At 42.6% G+C, this 17,155-nt stretch overlaps 1 protein-coding gene across 2 annotated transcripts; it reads right to left on the reverse strand.

Moving 5' to 3' along the window:
- Positions 1 to 443: 443 nt before the first annotated feature.
- Positions 444 to 16,487, reverse strand: trappc14 (trafficking protein particle complex subunit 14). 2 transcript variants are annotated; one of them, XM_085255114.1, is made up of 12 exons: positions 15,971 to 16,487; positions 13,574 to 13,657; positions 10,211 to 10,340; positions 9,931 to 10,017; positions 8,957 to 9,077; positions 8,692 to 8,761; positions 5,529 to 5,590; positions 4,110 to 4,282; positions 3,489 to 3,622; positions 3,106 to 3,251; positions 2,218 to 2,379; positions 444 to 1,730 (listed from the first exon to the last, which is right to left on the reverse strand). In XM_085255114.1, the coding sequence occupies exons 1-11, from the start codon at positions 16,403 to 16,405 to the stop codon at positions 2,238 to 2,240; spliced, it is 1,584 nt and encodes a 527-aa protein (XP_085111240.1). In that variant the 5' UTR covers positions 16,406 to 16,487; the 3' UTR covers positions 444 to 1,730; positions 2,218 to 2,237. The 2 variants fall into 2 exon arrangements, with proteins under 2 accessions (XP_085111240.1, XP_085111234.1); XM_085255108.1 differs by having other exon boundaries at positions 8,692 to 8,839.
- Positions 16,488 to 17,155: the final 668 nt, after the last annotated feature.

Raw genomic sequence — 17,155 nt, forward strand, 5'->3', positions numbered from 1 at the left:
CAGTCTCAGCTGCACATATTCAGGATGTTGTGTCCTATGTACACTGTGCTGAACACAACTGTTCTAATGAGAATGAGAACTTTGATGGCCCATGATGCCCTAACCCTAATACATTCACAAAGTATTACATCATCTGACCCTGACAGTCACTGCACATACCTGTAACTGTTACGTCCGTTTTTTAATTGTAAGCCTATTTTTGCATTTAACTCTACTAAACTGTGCACAATGTTTAGGCAGATGCTCAGATTCTAAGACATTGGTACCACCAGTGCAATGACTCCAAACATGCACTCGCACATGCAATCATCTTCAGTCTCAATAAAAATGAGTTACAGTGGGATGCAAACGTTTGGCAGCCTTGTTAATAGTCCTTATTTTCCTGCATAAATCGTTGGTTAATAAAAAATGTCAGTTAAATATATCATACACACACACAGTGATATTTGAGAAGTGAAATGAAGTTTATTGGATTTACAGAAAGTGTGCAATAATTATTGTAACAACCAACGATTTATACAGGAAAATAATGACTATTAACAAGGTTGCACAAACGTTTGCATCCCACTGTACGTCCTCTTTAAACTGTCAGCCTCCTACAGTATCGCTCGTTTTCTACTGCACAGAAAAAGCAGTTTTAATCAAATCAGTGTTAGCAAAAATTATATTCACAACTAAAGTGCAGATTTTATAATTGTTAATGTTTTTTATGTAAAAAAAAATCAAGCAGCTGTTTCTAAGCCGCATCGGGCCCATTTTTGGTCCACGTTCACAAAGTTGAGTGCGCTGCCCGCCAGCTCAGCTGCTGGGATATTTACTCTGGTTATCCTCGTCTTTTTATGATCTGGAACATGCAAGTCTAATAAATCAAAAACAAGAAGGAAATGAAGGAGGGGGCAAATATCACAGCAGGAAGGTCTGAAATATTAGACAGTGCTGCTAGAAGTTAAATCAAAAGATAAACTGAAAGTAAGTAAGTAACTACTGCAAGGGCTCGACACACTCTGACTGGATCCTACTATAAAACAAAACTTTTAGCCCATCAGTCTCTGTGCAAACCATAGAGGCTGACATAAGAATAGTTTAAGACATAAATCCTTTAAGTTTGAGGCAAGAAGCCAAGAACCAGCTGTAAACCTTTGACATGTTAAATAGAATGAGTAATTACATTTTTATTGTTACATATAAAGGCCACATGGCACAGTATGCAAAACAAAACAAAAAACATTTCTTTACAAAAACGTAAAAAGTAAAAAGTTTTGTTATCACATCCACATTTTGAGACATGAACATACTGGAGCTTACTTTGTGCTATTGAGCCTGACTCAATGATGCTAAAAGGAAACTCGAGCGAAACCAACAGATTCAAGCATAAACAGAGACGTGTATGAACAGTTATACACAGTTAAACAGGTTTAGCAAAAACAAACATTTTTAAAAGGTCTTTAAAGGAAATAAAAATGTTGATGTGATGGAGGGAATTTGTCATCAGGGAGAAGCGTAACAAACAGAAGTATCCCTCCACTGACCTGAGCTCACATCAGAATCTCATCAGCACCAGTCCTCTGACTCATCTTTCATTCCTCATTCACTGACTCCATCTTTACCATTTATTATAGTAGGACTGCTGCTTCTTCTTCATGAAGACAAAGATCTGACGGCTGCTCTGTGTTGAAGCACAGCCACAGAACAGTGATGCTTTTGTCATAAGCTCCCACAGTCCAGATCACCTGAACGGAGAAACAGAGTGAGAAGAAGTTTAAAATGCTCCTAGGAAATGTACCAACATTAGACCAGTTTGCAGTAGATTTACATTTGTGTACATTTTGATAGATGGACATTTTTCACCACTATCCATTTGATGGCAAATAATCGAAATACAAATTTCATTCCAATTAATTTTAGGGGGTCTAAAGTTACTTAGAATCAAACCGCTCCTTCCAGTCAGCTTGGACAAAGGTTACTAACACTTTCGGCTGTCGTGTTGCTTTAGTCCCATGATAGCTTGTTGTATTGTTTTTCTACAGCCAGAAGCTGAATGTTAACCATGAACATTAAGTAACATGAAACGTATTTCACTCCAGCTTCCTAAGTTTTGTCTTATTTTTACAACATTAAGAGCCAGTCCATTTTGATTGTGCAACTACAGAAGGCGGTTAATGTTTCACCTCAATAAAACAGGTAATGTTGAACAGTACATGCACCAAAGTTTCCTACCTTTTGTGTACATCTTTGATTCATTCCAGCACTAGTACCTTACACTCTCTCTTGGCTATTTTTACCAGTGAAACAAAGCTGGGGTCGGGGGGCAGGTGAGGGGCTCGATTAACAGTTCCTGCAGGAGAGGTTGTTGTCTGGAGCTCTGCCATAGCGCCTGACCTGGACCCAGAACAAAGATATCACAGACATCATTGTGGAGTGTGGAGTGCAATATGAAAGATTGTCTTAAATGCGTCTCAAATCTTGCATAACTACTACAATGTCTCTAAAAAGTGTATCGTCTATTATGTGAATCTTTTATACAAACATATTTGGCTTAAATCTGACATAGCTCAAAGGAATTTCCATCCATCCATCTTCTTCTTCTGGAAACAACCTAAGCAGAGAAGTCTCCAGCCACCTCCCACAGCTTATTCAGGGGGACGCCAAGTCGTTTCCATGGCAGCAGAGAGATATAGTCTTACCAGTTTGTCTTGGGTCAGCTACAGGGTTTCCTCCAGGTGGGACACCTTGGAACACCTGACCTGAGAGGAGCCAATGAGGCAACCTATAGATGCCCAAAACAATGACCCGGCTCATTTCCAGAAGCAATAGCTCGACTCTGAGCACTTCTTGAATGACTGAACTTCTCACCATCTCTAAGGGAAAGGGCAGCCACCCTCTGGAGAAAGCTCGTTTCTGTTGCTTGTATCTTTGATCTTGGTCACAACCCTCGCCCACCCAAGTTGATAAAAGGTCATTTCTTCCCTTTTTACAGTTTTCAATTAATTCAACTTAACTTTACTCATTTAATAAAAACTTTTTTTCCCAGTCGCCCACACCCCAGTGGAAGTATCTCAGTGCCCCACAGTTTGAGAAGCAGTCTTGTACAATGACCCTCCATACCTGAGATTTACTGACCAAAATGGCTGGTGGTGGGGGAAGCTCTTTAACCGGCTCAGGCTTCGTCCTTCGAAGGTGTTTTTCAAAGGTGACTGAGGCTCCGTGGGCGGTGCAGGCACAGAAGCTGTAAACTTCATATGCTGGCTCAGCTACCGCGTTATCATAGACATGTGGAAGATGGAAAGCCATTACTTACATTTTTTGTCAAGCAAAACTGTGCCAAATAAAAACAATACAGCAGTATGAGCGGTGTAGTAATTCCTGGTTTAAAGTTCTTCAAGGATCAAACATTAAACGGAGCATAAACAGGATTTACTGGGCTGGGTTTGTGCACTGTTAATATTAAGACAATGTCAATACATTTAACAACTTATTTCCTTTGGTACCTCAAAAATCCCAGTTTTGAGAATCTGGAAGGCCACAGTGAAGGACAGCATGGAACCTTTCTTACACTGGCCCAGGTTGTTGAGTGGAGACTGGCACACAACCGCTCCCACACTGGGATCCTGCTCACTTCCTCCTAGATGGATGCATGGACAGTGAGGAGCAGGTAACAAACATAAGCAGGGGGAAGAATGAGAATTTAGACTGGATTAGGTATCCGATAGAGGATTGGAGCAGAGAATATTTATCCAATGCAAGAATCTAAGGCTACGTTCACACTGCAGGTCTTAATGCTCAAATCTGATTTTTTTTATCAAATCCAATTGTTTTGGCTGCTTGTTCACAATACAAATAAAATGTGACAGCAAACGCGCTCTAGGGTGAACCCTCAAAGCGGCCCGCATGTGCAAAAGCAGACGTCACACACAACGCGCTCTGTTTACGGAAGTAAAAATGGTGGCTACGGATCTAGTAGGTGTTGTTGCAGCAGTCTATCAATTTCTCTCCATGCTAATCAAGTCCAAAACCTCAGTTTCTGTCCATTGACTCGCTGCAGATTCAGGAGAGGGAGCAAATAATTATTTCCCACACACTAGGAACTGTCTGTAGGATTTGATACTCACCCTCTGAATTCCAGATCAGACGAACAGCAAGGAAATCTTGCAAATTGTTGAGCAGCGTATATTTCACCCAGAAGTGTTGTTGAGGCCTGACGGTCCTTGGGCAGGACGCCATCATCACCAACTCCGGACGATTTAAGTGAACACTGGGTATCGAGTAACAAGTAGAGATGCATCTGGAGAGAGCATGATAAGTATTATATTTCTATTATTAGAACATATAGCAGGAATTCTTCTTATAAGAGAAAACAAATAGCACAACAAGACTACAATTTCAATTCTATACAATTATAAACAGAAAAAAGTCATTTAATGTTCTTATATGGAGAGTGTTTTGGTTTCTTCTTTAATACATTTTGTATTTCACACATAAAGGCATACAAAATGACACAATGTGCTTATCCCTGTCAGGGTCACGGGGGGCAGGAGCCTAGCTCGGCTACCACAGGGCGAGAGACAGGGTACACCCCGGACAGGTCGACCAGTCTATTGCAAGACTGATACATAGAGACAGACAACCATTCCCACTCACAGTCGGGCAATTTAGAATTATAAGTTAACTTAATCCCACTAAACTTTGGTCTTTGGACTGTGGGAGGAAGAGAACCCACGCAAACTCCACACAGAAAGGCCCCAGGCGCTGGAACTGAACTCAGGATCCTCTTGCAGTGCTTATCACAGTGTTACGCCTGCTTGCGTTTGTTGAGCAATTGCTGTCCTTCTACAGCAATGCATAGTGGTCAAAGGTCTAATGTAGTGCAGCCACATACATGATCCATAGTTGCTACAGTCTGCGCTAAGGGTGCAAACACGCACTCAGTTGTTATTTAAAATAGATGTTAAACTACAAATTCTGGAAGTCATATAAATATCATCTCTTAAATTGTTTAAAAAAAAATTTTATTTTGCCACAGTTGGTGAAATTAATCAATTTATTTTTATACTAATTTTCTCTAAATCCTGTTATATGTTTGTGTTCAGTCAAATAACATAATAGTGCTGTAGATCCAAAAATATAGGATTATAGATCTCTCTCTCTCTCTCTCTCTCTCCATATATATATATATATATATATATATATGTATATTAAAGGTTATTTGTATTTAGCAGCCTGCAGCCTTTTGATGATCCTTTGGTGCCCTCTAGTGACTCATGTGAAATAGTGATCAACTGGGAAATTAATGTTATTTCTGTTAAATAAGCTCGTATGATCTTTATTTGTAGACCACACTAAGCAAAAGATAAATAAAAACTCAAAGGGAACTTTAAGTCTGTTTGCCATCCTTTACTGGATGCAAGCAGCAGCTGTAATTACTTTAAAATACACAGCAGTCGTTTCATATACACAGTACATGCAGACTCCAGGATTGTTATGTACTGCTACTGCTACAGAAATACCTCAACAAGAAGACAAATAGTTACCTCATGGCAGGATGTACTGGACTGTGCCACTGTAGGACAGCCAACAATGGGACTTCCAAACCCTATGAAAAGACAACAACATTATTTAATAATTAAAACCTCCTCTTCGACCCCTCTACCTCTCACATTGGACTCTCCGGGAGGCTTCAGACTGAAAGCCCCATAGAGGGCAGAGAAGTGACAAGGTGATGAGAGGCATTATGAGGTATGGTCTTTCCATGTGATTTCCATGCATCCTCATTAAATTTTCAGTTTTTACAGGTGGGATAAGGTCCCTAGGCTAGATGCCCCATGCTAACCAAGCCTACCTCGGATATGGGCAAGAGAAAAGGGAAACCATACCATCGCCAGGATTAACAAGGTCCCTGTCAGGTGTTGAGGAGCCAGGATACTGATGAAAAGTGTACTGAAACAAGAAGGCTCAAGTCGGCAAGAGATGAGAACAGGGCACTGTTGGAGTACTAATATGCAAGTAACCCCAGGAGAAGAGGTTACATGAGCGGGATGTGGGACCTCTGGTATCTCCAGCATCCAGATTGTCAGCAAAACAACTACTAACTCAGTGTTCCAACATTTGGAGGAAGGAACTGCTGTCACAGCTAGAGACTGACGAGGTACAACACACAAGCTACGGCAAGGGGGAGCCAGGAAGACAAGTTGGGGGGAGATATCATCATCACCCCCACCCGAGCTTGGGTACCAAGCCCAGGTACGATGGAAGAAGGAGCGCTGAGTGTGAGAGAAACTGACCTGAAAGGTAGGATCATGGTGAAGCTTTAAATTTGGACCCTCCGTATTCGGTTACCAAGATTACGTGAAGCACTCTCTGAAGGTCTGCTAGATGATGTGAATGCAGCACTACGGACAGTTCCTACTGTAACCATCACTGAGACTAATCAATACCCTTCAGTACCCTGGAGAAGGAGACTGGAGGTCAAGATCAAGGTAGCGTGGAGGGAAGTTATCGGTATTGAAGTAGAAAGAAATACAGCAAGCATGATAACCTGCCTCAGTACCACATGGAAGCTCCTGTCAGGCATCATATCGGAGGCTGAACAGGCAAATGGTTCAATACATGAGCGGCGCACAGAAAGGAATCAGCAGGAATACTAGAGGAGTGAATCCCCAGCTACTGGTAGACAGAGCAGGCGCCTGAGACTGCAAGAGTTTGAATAATACAGGCTAAGGGAAGCATGTATAAAGTAAACAGAAAAGGCAGAGTGCCTTTAATTCCTATGGCATGTTCTAACCTCTGTAATACAAACGGTGGTGACCAGTAATGAAAGCAGCACTGTGATGTGGCAGATTTCTTTTCTGATGTATTAATCATACATTTTTATCGTGTCACATTAGTAATAGTAATAGCAAGAGCACTCCTGTCACTTAGTTGTATGCATGTGCACTACAAATGGGCCTTATGCTCTACACACACACACTTGACGCAGTGAGGCCAGTGTTAGTTCATGGGAGAGGTTAAACAGATAGTGAGCCTCCTGTTTATCAGGGACGTAAATCCTTGGGTGACGGCCAAGCAGAAAACAAAGTCATAATTCTGTCTGTGAGGGAGAATTATGACTCTGCGGTCCTACCTACCTATGTCATGTTTGGTGACAGGGTGTGTACCACACTCAACATGGACCAGAGGAAGCAAAGGAAAGAGTTGTCTCAGGAGATTAGAAAGAAAATCATAGACAAGCATGTTAAAGGTAAAGGCTATAAGACCATCTCCAAGCAGCTAGATGTTCCTGTGACTACAGCTGCACATATTATTCAGAAATTTAAGATCCATGGGACTGTAGCCAACCTCCCTGGACGTGGCCGTAGGAGGAAAATTGATGACAGATCAAAGAGACGGATAATCCGAATGGTAACAAAAGAGCCCAGAAAGACTTCTAAAGAGATCCAAGGTGAACTTCATGCTCAGTGAACATCAGTGTCAGATCGCACCATCCGTCGCTGTTTGAACCAAAGTGGGCTACATGGGAGACAACCAAGGAGGACACCATTGTTGAAAACAAATCATCAAAAAGCCAGACTGGAATTTTCCAAACTACATGTTGACAAGCCACAAAGCTTCTGGGAAGATGTCCTGTGGACAGATGAGACCAAAATTTTACTTTTTGCCAAGACACATCAGCTCTATGTTCACTGACAGAAAAATGAAGGAGGAGGAGGCTCGGTTATGTTCTGGGGCGTCCTCTGGGGTTGAATCTGTGCAGGGTACATTGAAATCTGAAGATTGTCAAGGTATCCTAGAGAGAAATGTGCTGGCCAGTGTCAGACAGCTTGGTCTCAGTCGCAGGTCATGGGTCTTGCAACAGGACAATGACCCAAAAACACACAGAAACACCCAAGAATGGCTGAGAGGAAAACACTGGACTATTCTAAAGTGGCCTTCTATGAGCCCTGACCTCAATCCTGTTGAGCATCTTTGGATGAAACATGCCGTGTGGAAAAGGCGCCCTTCAAACTGGAAACAACTGGAGCAGTTTGATCAGGAGAAGTGGGCCAAAATACCTACTGAGAGGTGCAGAAGTCTCATTGACAGTTACAGGAATCGCTTGACTGCAGTGTTTGCCTCAAAAGGTTGTGCAACAAAATATTAAGTTGTGGGCACCATCGTTTTTGTCCAGGTCTGTTTCATGCATTTAGTTTTTTTAAATAATTCTGTTCAAGCATGGTTAAAAAGCAATGTGTGACTTTCAATGGTTAACATTCATAGAATTTGTATTTACTTATACTTTTGTTTTACAGTTATTTCTGTGACCATTGTGAGTTTTTCGCTCATTGACTGAAGGGTACCAAGAATTTTGTCCACGTCTGTAAATCATATATAAATCACGGTTTATGCAAGCAAATTGTTAGTACAATCACTTCCTTTATTTCTACCGTGTGTGGACTCAGTGGAGACCTTCAAAAAGCAGCTAAAGACGTGTTTATTTCAAAAAGCTTTTAATTGGAACAGGGTTTTATGATATATGTGTTTTTACCTTGTAAAGCACTTTGTGACACGTGTCTGTGAAAGGTAATATATAAATAAACTTTACTTCCTTACTATTTATTGTAATCATTTGGCAGCTTTAACTTTGCACTAAAACTTGTTTTCACAAAATCGCACTGGTTTTAAAAAAGTAACGACACACTCTCCAGTGTGCCTTCTCACCTTGCTGGATTGCTGTTCTTCTTTCTCTTGTAGCTGCAGCTGAAAAATGAAGGTCTGCTCCTCCAGGGCACTAAGCATACAAGGTAAATGTGATGATTTGTTGTCTATCCGACAGAATGAAGCCATGCTGATCTCTGCTGACTGGTGGCTTTAATAGAAAGTATAAAGCGTTATGCTCATTAGGAGGCTAAAGAACACAGAAAACAACTTGCCAATTACTTCCCTGCTTACAAAGCATTTGCACACCGAGTGCATATGTACTTACCAGACATTGTCGACTACGAGCACTGAGCCATCAGGCATCATGGGAAGGTAAGACGAGTTATAGTTTGGAAGAATCTTCACATCTTTGACACACATTCTGTCCTGTGAGCTGCAGTTCATCACTGAGGAAAAAGTAACCCACTAATCATTAGCTGTTTATGAGCTTATTGTACTTCTAGGTACAATTGCATCATTTTGGTGTTTTGCTAACTTGACGCAGTTTTCTGGACCATTCAAATTCCCAATTTTTGCTAAATTTAACAGAATAGTATTGTATATTGTGTATATTCATTTTGTTTGAAGTTTAAAATGCAGTAAAAATCAGATGAAGGTAGCGTGACAGACGTTTACTTTGATTACACAAAAATGAGGCAGGACTACGTGATGGATAATTCTAAGGAGCTCGGAAAGCAACCAGCTGGGCTTCTTTAAGTTTCTTGAAGACGTTTCACCTCATACTTAAGCTCTAAAATCAAATAGTGGCGAGTCACAAGTAATTACACCCTATTTAAACCCCAGTGGGCTGCCCCCTACTGTTGCATTTAAACCGTATTTAAACGTGTTTGGGTTTATGTTAGGACTACTCCTGGCAACGAATTTCTTACTTGACTAACTATGTGGGGGGGAAATGAGACACTTGCTTAAAACTAAGAAACACTCAAATATTCATTTGAGAACTGTATGATGAAAAAATGTCAATTCCATAATAACAAAAGGGATTTGAAACCACGTATCACACTGTTTAGTAATGAATCATGGCGCTTAACTGTGTGGCGTCTGACATGGTTAATGATCAACATTAAACATTACACGTAGCTGCTTTAGTTTAAGGGTCGTGATATAGCGGCTGCTGTTTCACTTAATACTGAGACAGGTAGCTGTCGTTTAGGAGAGATCCAGATTTGGGAAAATACAATTAAAAAAATAATAAAAGTCCACGTTTTGTGTCTGTGTGTGCATGAGCTGCTGTTCTACCCTTGAGGACGGTCAGATGTTTTCCAGAAACAGTCATCTGTCGACACTGGACACTGGGAGGTGGAAGAACATCCAGGGTAGTGCTGACTAGGAAAGAGGAAACCATGGTGTTTGTTTACTATCAGACTGGACAATGGAATTATAATTTATATGTAATCCAATGGGACAGATACTGGTTTCCTAGTCTTATGACCTCATTAGTTGTAGGTTTTAGACTACAATCCTTTTTAACTCTTGTGACACACAGAGCTCATTCAGTATGTTGAGATGGCGTGTTTACCTTGTGCCTTGAAGGTGCTAAGATCTTGTCTGAAGGTGCATGTTGGACTCCTAAACTGCAGCAGAGTCAGGTAGCCAAGCTCCCTTAATTCTGCATTTTCCTCCATCTGCTTCCACACAGTGACTACAATCTGTCATCACAGAGAGGCATTCAACTACAGGTTCCACCTCTAGAGTTCATCATACAGGGTACTATGCAAAAGTCTTAAGCCACCTTTAATTTCTTACACTTTGTTAGGAAAACTGGAAATAATAATAATGGATTGCATTTATACAGCGCTTTTCGGGGCCCCAAAGCACTTTACAATGCCACTATTCATTCACTCTCACATTCACACACTGGTGGAGGCAGCTACGGTTGTAGCCACAGCTGCCCTGGGGCAGACTGACAGAAGCCAGGCTGCCATATCGCGCCATCGGCCCCTCTGGCCAACACCAGTAGGCGGTGGGTGAAGTGTCTTGCCCAAGGACACAACGACCGAGACTGTCCGAGCCGAGGCTTGGCAACATTCCGGTTACAAGACGAACTGCCAACTCTTTGAGCCACGATCGCCCTTATACATAAATACATAAAGTTTTACTGAAACTCAAGTTGTCTGCAGCGTTTCCTGACTGCCAGTGCCAGCCTTGTCCCTGAGACGCTGCGAAGGGCGAACTGAACCTCCAGCCTCCCGGGGATCCGGCAGCTTATGCGCCACAGCAGACGCAGCTGCAGCAGGAGGCAGAGGGCCAGCAGCTGCTGGAGCGTCGTCATCCTCGGCTCCTAACGTGTTCGAGTCAGGGGTCACCAATGTGGAGGTAAACACAGACGAGACGAGAGCTCTCACACGCCAACGTTTCTCACTCTAACGTTATTCTTGAACAAACAACAACTGCAAACATCGTACCACAAAACTCAGCAACACACTTCCTGCGTGTGAGTGGAGTCCACCACAGTGGAAATAAGGCAAAAACAAGAGTTTGTAGATAAGATAAGCTTTCTTGTCATTTCTGTCTTCACAAAGATTTTTCCGGGCTTCTTGAAGGGCTTTCCAGAGGTCTAATAGGGTTGTTGGCTGCTGCTGTTCTCTGTAAAGATGATGCGGGCTCCGAGGAGGCCGATCCATGATGTACTCCATTGTGTGTTTTTCTCTTCAGGTACGCTTTCACTCCTCTTTTTTACTTTAGTTTGGTTTTAAAAATTTCGTCATCTAGTTTTTGTTTTTAGTTTAGTTTTGGTTGATTGTAATAACATTTCTACTCAGTAGTGTGCAAGCCTGACAATATCAGGCAGAACTGATCCAGGGTATCACTGAGCTGGATCGTCTCAGGTGCATAGTCTCAGATTGACCGAAACAATGTCTAGATTGAGGTCAGGCATGTGTGGGGGCTGGTCAATAGTATCAGTTCCTTCATCATACTCTTGTCACATGAGACCATGTGACCATTCTGGTGCAACACAAGAAACCCAGGACCTGCTACACCAGCGTATCATCTGACAGTGGCTCCAAAGATTTCACTCTGACACCTAACGGCCATCAAGCTGCCGTTGCCTAGCTTGCAGAGGGATGTGCATCCCTCCATGGATGAGGTTGCCCATTCCCTAACCTACAAACAAACCAGTCATGCTGAGCATTATTACAGGCAGCATAACATCCCCCATGACTTCTCCATTACTTTCACATTTGCCACATCCACTCAGGGTGAACCTGTTAAGAGGTAAATGAATTGGTTTTTATCAGCACCTCCAAGTCTGAGGCCATGTACCTCAGCTGGCAAAGGGCGGAGAGCCCACGCCGGGTCAGCGACAAGTTCCTGGTTGAGGTTGTTCAGGAGTTGGGTGCCTCCTGGGTGAGGTGTTCCAGGCATGTCCTACCAGGTGGAGGCCTCGGGGCAGACACAGGACATGTTGGAGAGATTATATGTCTCTACAGGCCTGCGAACGCTTTAGTGTTCCACGGGATAGGCTAGAGGAGGAGGCAGGAGGTCTGGGCGTCTCTGCTTAGGCTGTTGCCCCCGTGACCCGGTCGCAGATTTGTGGAAGAAAATGAAAGGATAGATGGAGTGGTCTTGTTATTGGCCCTCTAGTAGGCCTGTAGTTAATGTAATTAACACCAAAGCAACTGAAACCGATTAAAAATCCCCTCTGCAACTTAACTGACCAGATTAATATACCAAGGGTTGAATTTATTTAATGCTTTACTTTGATTAAAAAGTGTTCCTGTAATTAGTTTGAGTGTATAAAGAAATCAGGGATGAGTCAAGACTTTTGAACAGTTTTGTACCATTTAGGAATAATAAGCACAGTACAAACAAACACTAACAAATATAAACACTAGAACCTATACAATACATGTTTACGTTTTTTTACACCATTTAAATTCCTTTTACTGAAGGCATCAGAACTATGAATAAACACATGAAATTCTGTAATAACAGAAAAGTGTGAAATAACTCAGGACATGTTTGATATTTCAGGTTCTTCCAAACAGCCTTTGCTTTGAGTCCTGCTTTGCTCACTCTTGGCGTTCTCTCCATGAGCTTCATGAGGTCGTCTCCTGAAACGGTTTCCAACAGTCTTGAAGGAGTTCCCAGAGATGCTGAGCACTTGTTGGTCCTTTGCCTTCACTCTGAGCTCCATCTCATCCCAAACCATCCACACTGGGTTTAGGTCAGGTGACTGTGGAGGCCAGGACCCATCAGACCAAAGCACAGATGTCCTCTGGTCTAATGTCCACTCCTTGTGTTTCTCAGCAGCTGTTTGACCATAAAGGCCTGATTCACACAGTCTCCTCTGAACATGTAGAGATGTGTCTGCTACTGGAGCTCTGTGTGCATCTATCTGGGCTCTGATCTGAGCTGCTGTTAACTTGTGATTTCTGAGGCTGGTGACTCGGATGAATGTATCCTCAGCAGCAGAGGGGACTCCTGCTCTTCCTTTCCTGGGGCGTCCTCATGTGAGACAGTTTCATCGTGGTCTTGATGGTTTTTGTGACAGCACTTGGGGACACATTCAAAGTTTTAGCAGTTTTACAGCCTGACTGACCTTCAGTTCTGAAAGTAATGATGGGCTGTTGTTTCTCTCAGCTGATTGGTTCTTGCCATAATATGAATTCTAACAGTTGTCAAATATGGCTGCTAGCTGTGCACCAACCTGACTGCTGCACAACACACCTGATGGTCCCAACCTCATTAAGAAGGCAAGAAATTCAGCAAATGAGCCCTGACAGGCTCACCTGTGAGGGGAAACATGTCAGGTGACGACAGCATGAAGCTCACTGAGAGAAGGCCGAGGGTTTGCAGCGCTGTCAATCTATCTACATCTATACACACACACACACACACACACACACACTACGTGTACATGCATACAGGTGTGTCCAACCTTGGCTTTACGTGTACTGACTGGCAGCTTGTCCAAAGAGACAGTGAGACAGAAGATAAGCTGGTCTTCCAACACCCAAGCAGACTGCAGGAGATCAACATAAGACAATTTTTGTTTAAATAAATAAAATAATATGGACTGAGTTAAACAATCAGTCACAACAGTACGATATCTAACAGCTGCCATCACAGGTAAAACTCTTAAAACAAACACTTTGGTAAATAAAAAATGAAACCTGTGCTCGCTTAATGCTAGTTTAGCTTTAATTGTGGTGGAAAATAATGTATGCGTTTCAGTTTTCTGTTTGCAGATATTTATGTATAGACATTTACAACAGCTGATAAATTAAAATTTAAAGAATAGTTTTACAATCATTTGTTGTATGTGTTTGTTTTTTCCTGAACAGTTTGTTGTAGCAACTCTTTTAACTCTGCATGTTATGGTAATTCAACTGTGCAGGTGCCCTGCTGCCACTGGTGCATGGATGTACGGCTCCTGAATGACTGGCTGCAGCCTTATATATAAAGCCTGGAGCGCTTCACACACGTCTCCTAACAGCTGAGGAAGTGGAGTGGGTGAGCTGCCGTTACTTTGAACACATCGTTTTCTCCTGTTTTTGGACAGGAGGTCAGACTCTGTCTTTATTTTGGTTCCTTTCCTCTGTGAGGTCGTGTATGTTGGCATCCATCAGACCTTAGCTTTGTTTTATTTACTATTTTGGCCTCGGGTCACCCTGAAGTGTTGACACTCCTGTTCTGTTGTTTTTGCCTCATTACTTTGTAAATAAATGCCATGTAATGACCAGTGATTGTTTCCTGTGGCTGCGTGGGTGTTGGTGGGGAGCAAGTGCCTCATCCATGCCATCTCCTGGCCCGCAGACGGGTTGTAACAACAGGGACTAGACAGGAGAGTGCTGAGAGTGTTTTTGTACTTACGTAGTTTGTTTTTCTAAAAGTAACCTTTTACTTTCACTCCTCACATTTTCAAAAACAGACTCATTACTTTGCATTCAAGAGGAGTTATTATTTGTTACTGCGAGCCTCCAAACATCAAACTGATTTATGTGTAAACAGTAACACATCCATGGCAGTCCTGTTGTGTAATCGTCAGCAGAGGATGATGCATAAAAGAGCTGAAGTGTGTCAAAGTCAGGGGTTAAAACTGGGCTTCATGAGCTGCAGGGCTTCAGCATCTAGTCAGCCCCACAGAAGGTGAGTGAACATAAAGGGAGTAATGTGTTACTGAAGGTTATTTCAAATGCAGCATTTCTGCAAACACACAAATTGTTTTTGCGCAGTTTGTGTAACAGTGTGTTGACAGGGAGAGAAAAGAAAGAGCTAACTTCACTCAGACAGACAGGACGTGGCAGGAAGAAGAGAGCTTACATTTAAAGGTAAGGATGCTCGTGGGATTTTTTAAAACGAGATACTTTGTTTGTACATGTGACTTTTTTTTTAATTTTGAAACATGCTGCAAATCAAACTAAGGCATGAAAACCCTCTGCAGGTTAGTTTTCTGCACTGGGACGACTTAAAGTAAAGCACAGTGGCTGTGGGTTCATGGCCACAGTTAGCTTAAATCACATGTAGCAGAGAGTCACATGAATTTGATGAGCTTAGATCCACTGATGAACTCCACCTTGATACTGGTTTTATAGCATCTAGTATAAAGACAGTATAAATTGTGGAGGATGAAACATCTGCTCACATCTGGTTGAATCCAGGTGTGTCCATCCACAGAGAGCAGCAGGTCAGCTGATCACAGCCTGCACAGTAAGAACACCTACTGGAGCTCTCAGGAGAAATGAGTGTGAGTTTGATTCAGTTCCCCACACTGAGCCGTGACAACCAGTTTTAGGTTCCCCACCTGCTGAACCCACTTTAACCTCTGACTGTGCACACTTCCTGTTTACAGGCAAAGTCCCCTCCACAATGGAGGCAACAGCAAATAGATTTGATTTTCCTTTTTCTTCAGACTCAAGCTGAGTATAATTAGAATCAAAAATAGACTAAAGTTTGTGTTCCCCTCTGTTATTCTATCATTGTGTTCACATAGCACAGGGTTCAGCATCCTCCTTTACTTCCTTTACTTCGAGCACATTTAGAGCCTTTACTTTTTTTTTAATCAAGTAAATAAGTAGAATCAGTACTGTAACTTTTACTGGAGTATTTTTACTAGTAGTATCTGCACTTCTACTCGAGTACAGACAATCTAAACCACCCTGTTTTTTGTTTTGTTTTTTATCTAATTAGGACATATGTGTAGGTTACTTAAAAACCAATTTTTTTCCTGTCTCGTTGTAGGTAACATGCGACCATGAGTGATGACAGTTCTGCAGAAACATTAGATGTGTGTAAATCTATGGACTTCCTCTTCTTCAGTACTGGCTTATTTTACCTTGGCTTGTTCTGTCTCGCTGTGCATCGCTGCACTACTGGGTGAGCACTTATGACTGAGGAGTTGGTGACACTGTGTGAAGGTCTGCTTGTCCCCCCGTCTTCTTCCGCTCTGTTCTGCGGTCCTACACTCTACATCCTCGCTGTCTTCACTGCAGCTGCTCATGCGGTCACACTGCTCAGCCGGTGTCTGCCTCCAGCTCTCCGCGGCGCACACGCTCGCCAGAGCGCACAAAGAACCCCCCAGGTCCTTCCGAGACAGAGCACCATCGTCCCTGTCCGTTAAGCCCCGAAACCGCAACACCAGCAGAAACTGGAGAGTCTCCCCGAGGTAGACGTTCTTTCGCTGAGGAAGCGTTGTGTAGTTTGCTGCGTCTGATAAACTCGATATTTGGGCGACAGGAAAATACAAACAAAACTTGTATTGCGACTCCATCGTGGCGGTGGCTAACTCTGCCTCTGCATTTCACCGCGCCTGAACAGGAGCTTACTGAAAGCGCCCACCGATGTGTGCATCCTGCTTCCTTTCACTAATAGCGACAAAACAACAGGACGATTAATCGATGTAGAGAAGACGAATCAGACCAATGCAATCAAAAGTCAGTGACGAAAACCAGAAAAACGAAGGCATGCTGTACCAGGATGCAGTTTACATAAATAACATTTATAATAAGATCATTTTACGTCACCTTGCAGTGACTTCCTACTAAAGCTTAACTCTAAGCCCATGCAGCCCTAACTGACAGCTGCCACACGATATTGCCAACAATATTTGCTCATCTGCAAACACACACATGAACCTGAGTGAGATCCCATTCTTAATCAGCTCACCTGGGAACCTTGCTTTCCACAAGGTGCAGGTCTGTGTTTATGGGAAATCTGACCAGTCTGACCATTTGTGAGGTCAGACACTGATGTTGAACCAGACGCCCGAATCACAATCTCTGCTCTAGTTAATTCCTCAGGTGTTCTGTCAGGTGTTCATTCACACCAAACTGTCTGATCCATGAACAGGGAGGGGTCGTACCCATCACTGGGAGCATGAAGCTGAAGTCCATGAAGCTCTCTGCACACTGTTCTTAAGGTAATATTACAGCCACAGTCTTGGAGGTTTGCTGGCAGCCTCTTTCATTCCCAGTCACGTCCACTTCATTATAACTGTGTCAGTTGGCGATATCCTCCTAAG

This window comes from Mchenga conophoros, linkage group LG3, assembly GCF_057382185.1.
Source record: "Mchenga conophoros isolate Kocher_MC1m ecotype Shallow Benthic linkage group LG3, M_conophoros_male_GT1.1, whole genome shotgun sequence".
In the NCBI taxonomy this organism is placed as follows: domain Eukaryota; kingdom Metazoa; phylum Chordata; class Actinopteri; order Cichliformes; family Cichlidae; genus Mchenga; species Mchenga conophoros.

Excerpts from the sequence above, each read along its gene's own strand:
- trappc14 (XM_085255108.1), bottom strand. The coding sequence starts at position 16,405 with ATGGAGTCGCAATACAAGTTTTGTTTGTATTTTCCTGTCGCCCAAATA. Across the intron at positions 10,341-13,573 it reads TCAGTACACGTAAAGCCAAG|ATTGTAGTCACTGTGTGGAA; the intron begins GTTGGACACACC and ends CTGTGATGACAG. Across the intron at positions 10,018-10,210 it reads TAGCACCTTCAAGGCACAAG|TCAGCACTACCCTGGATGTT; the intron begins GTAAACACGCCA and ends CCTCTTTCCTAG.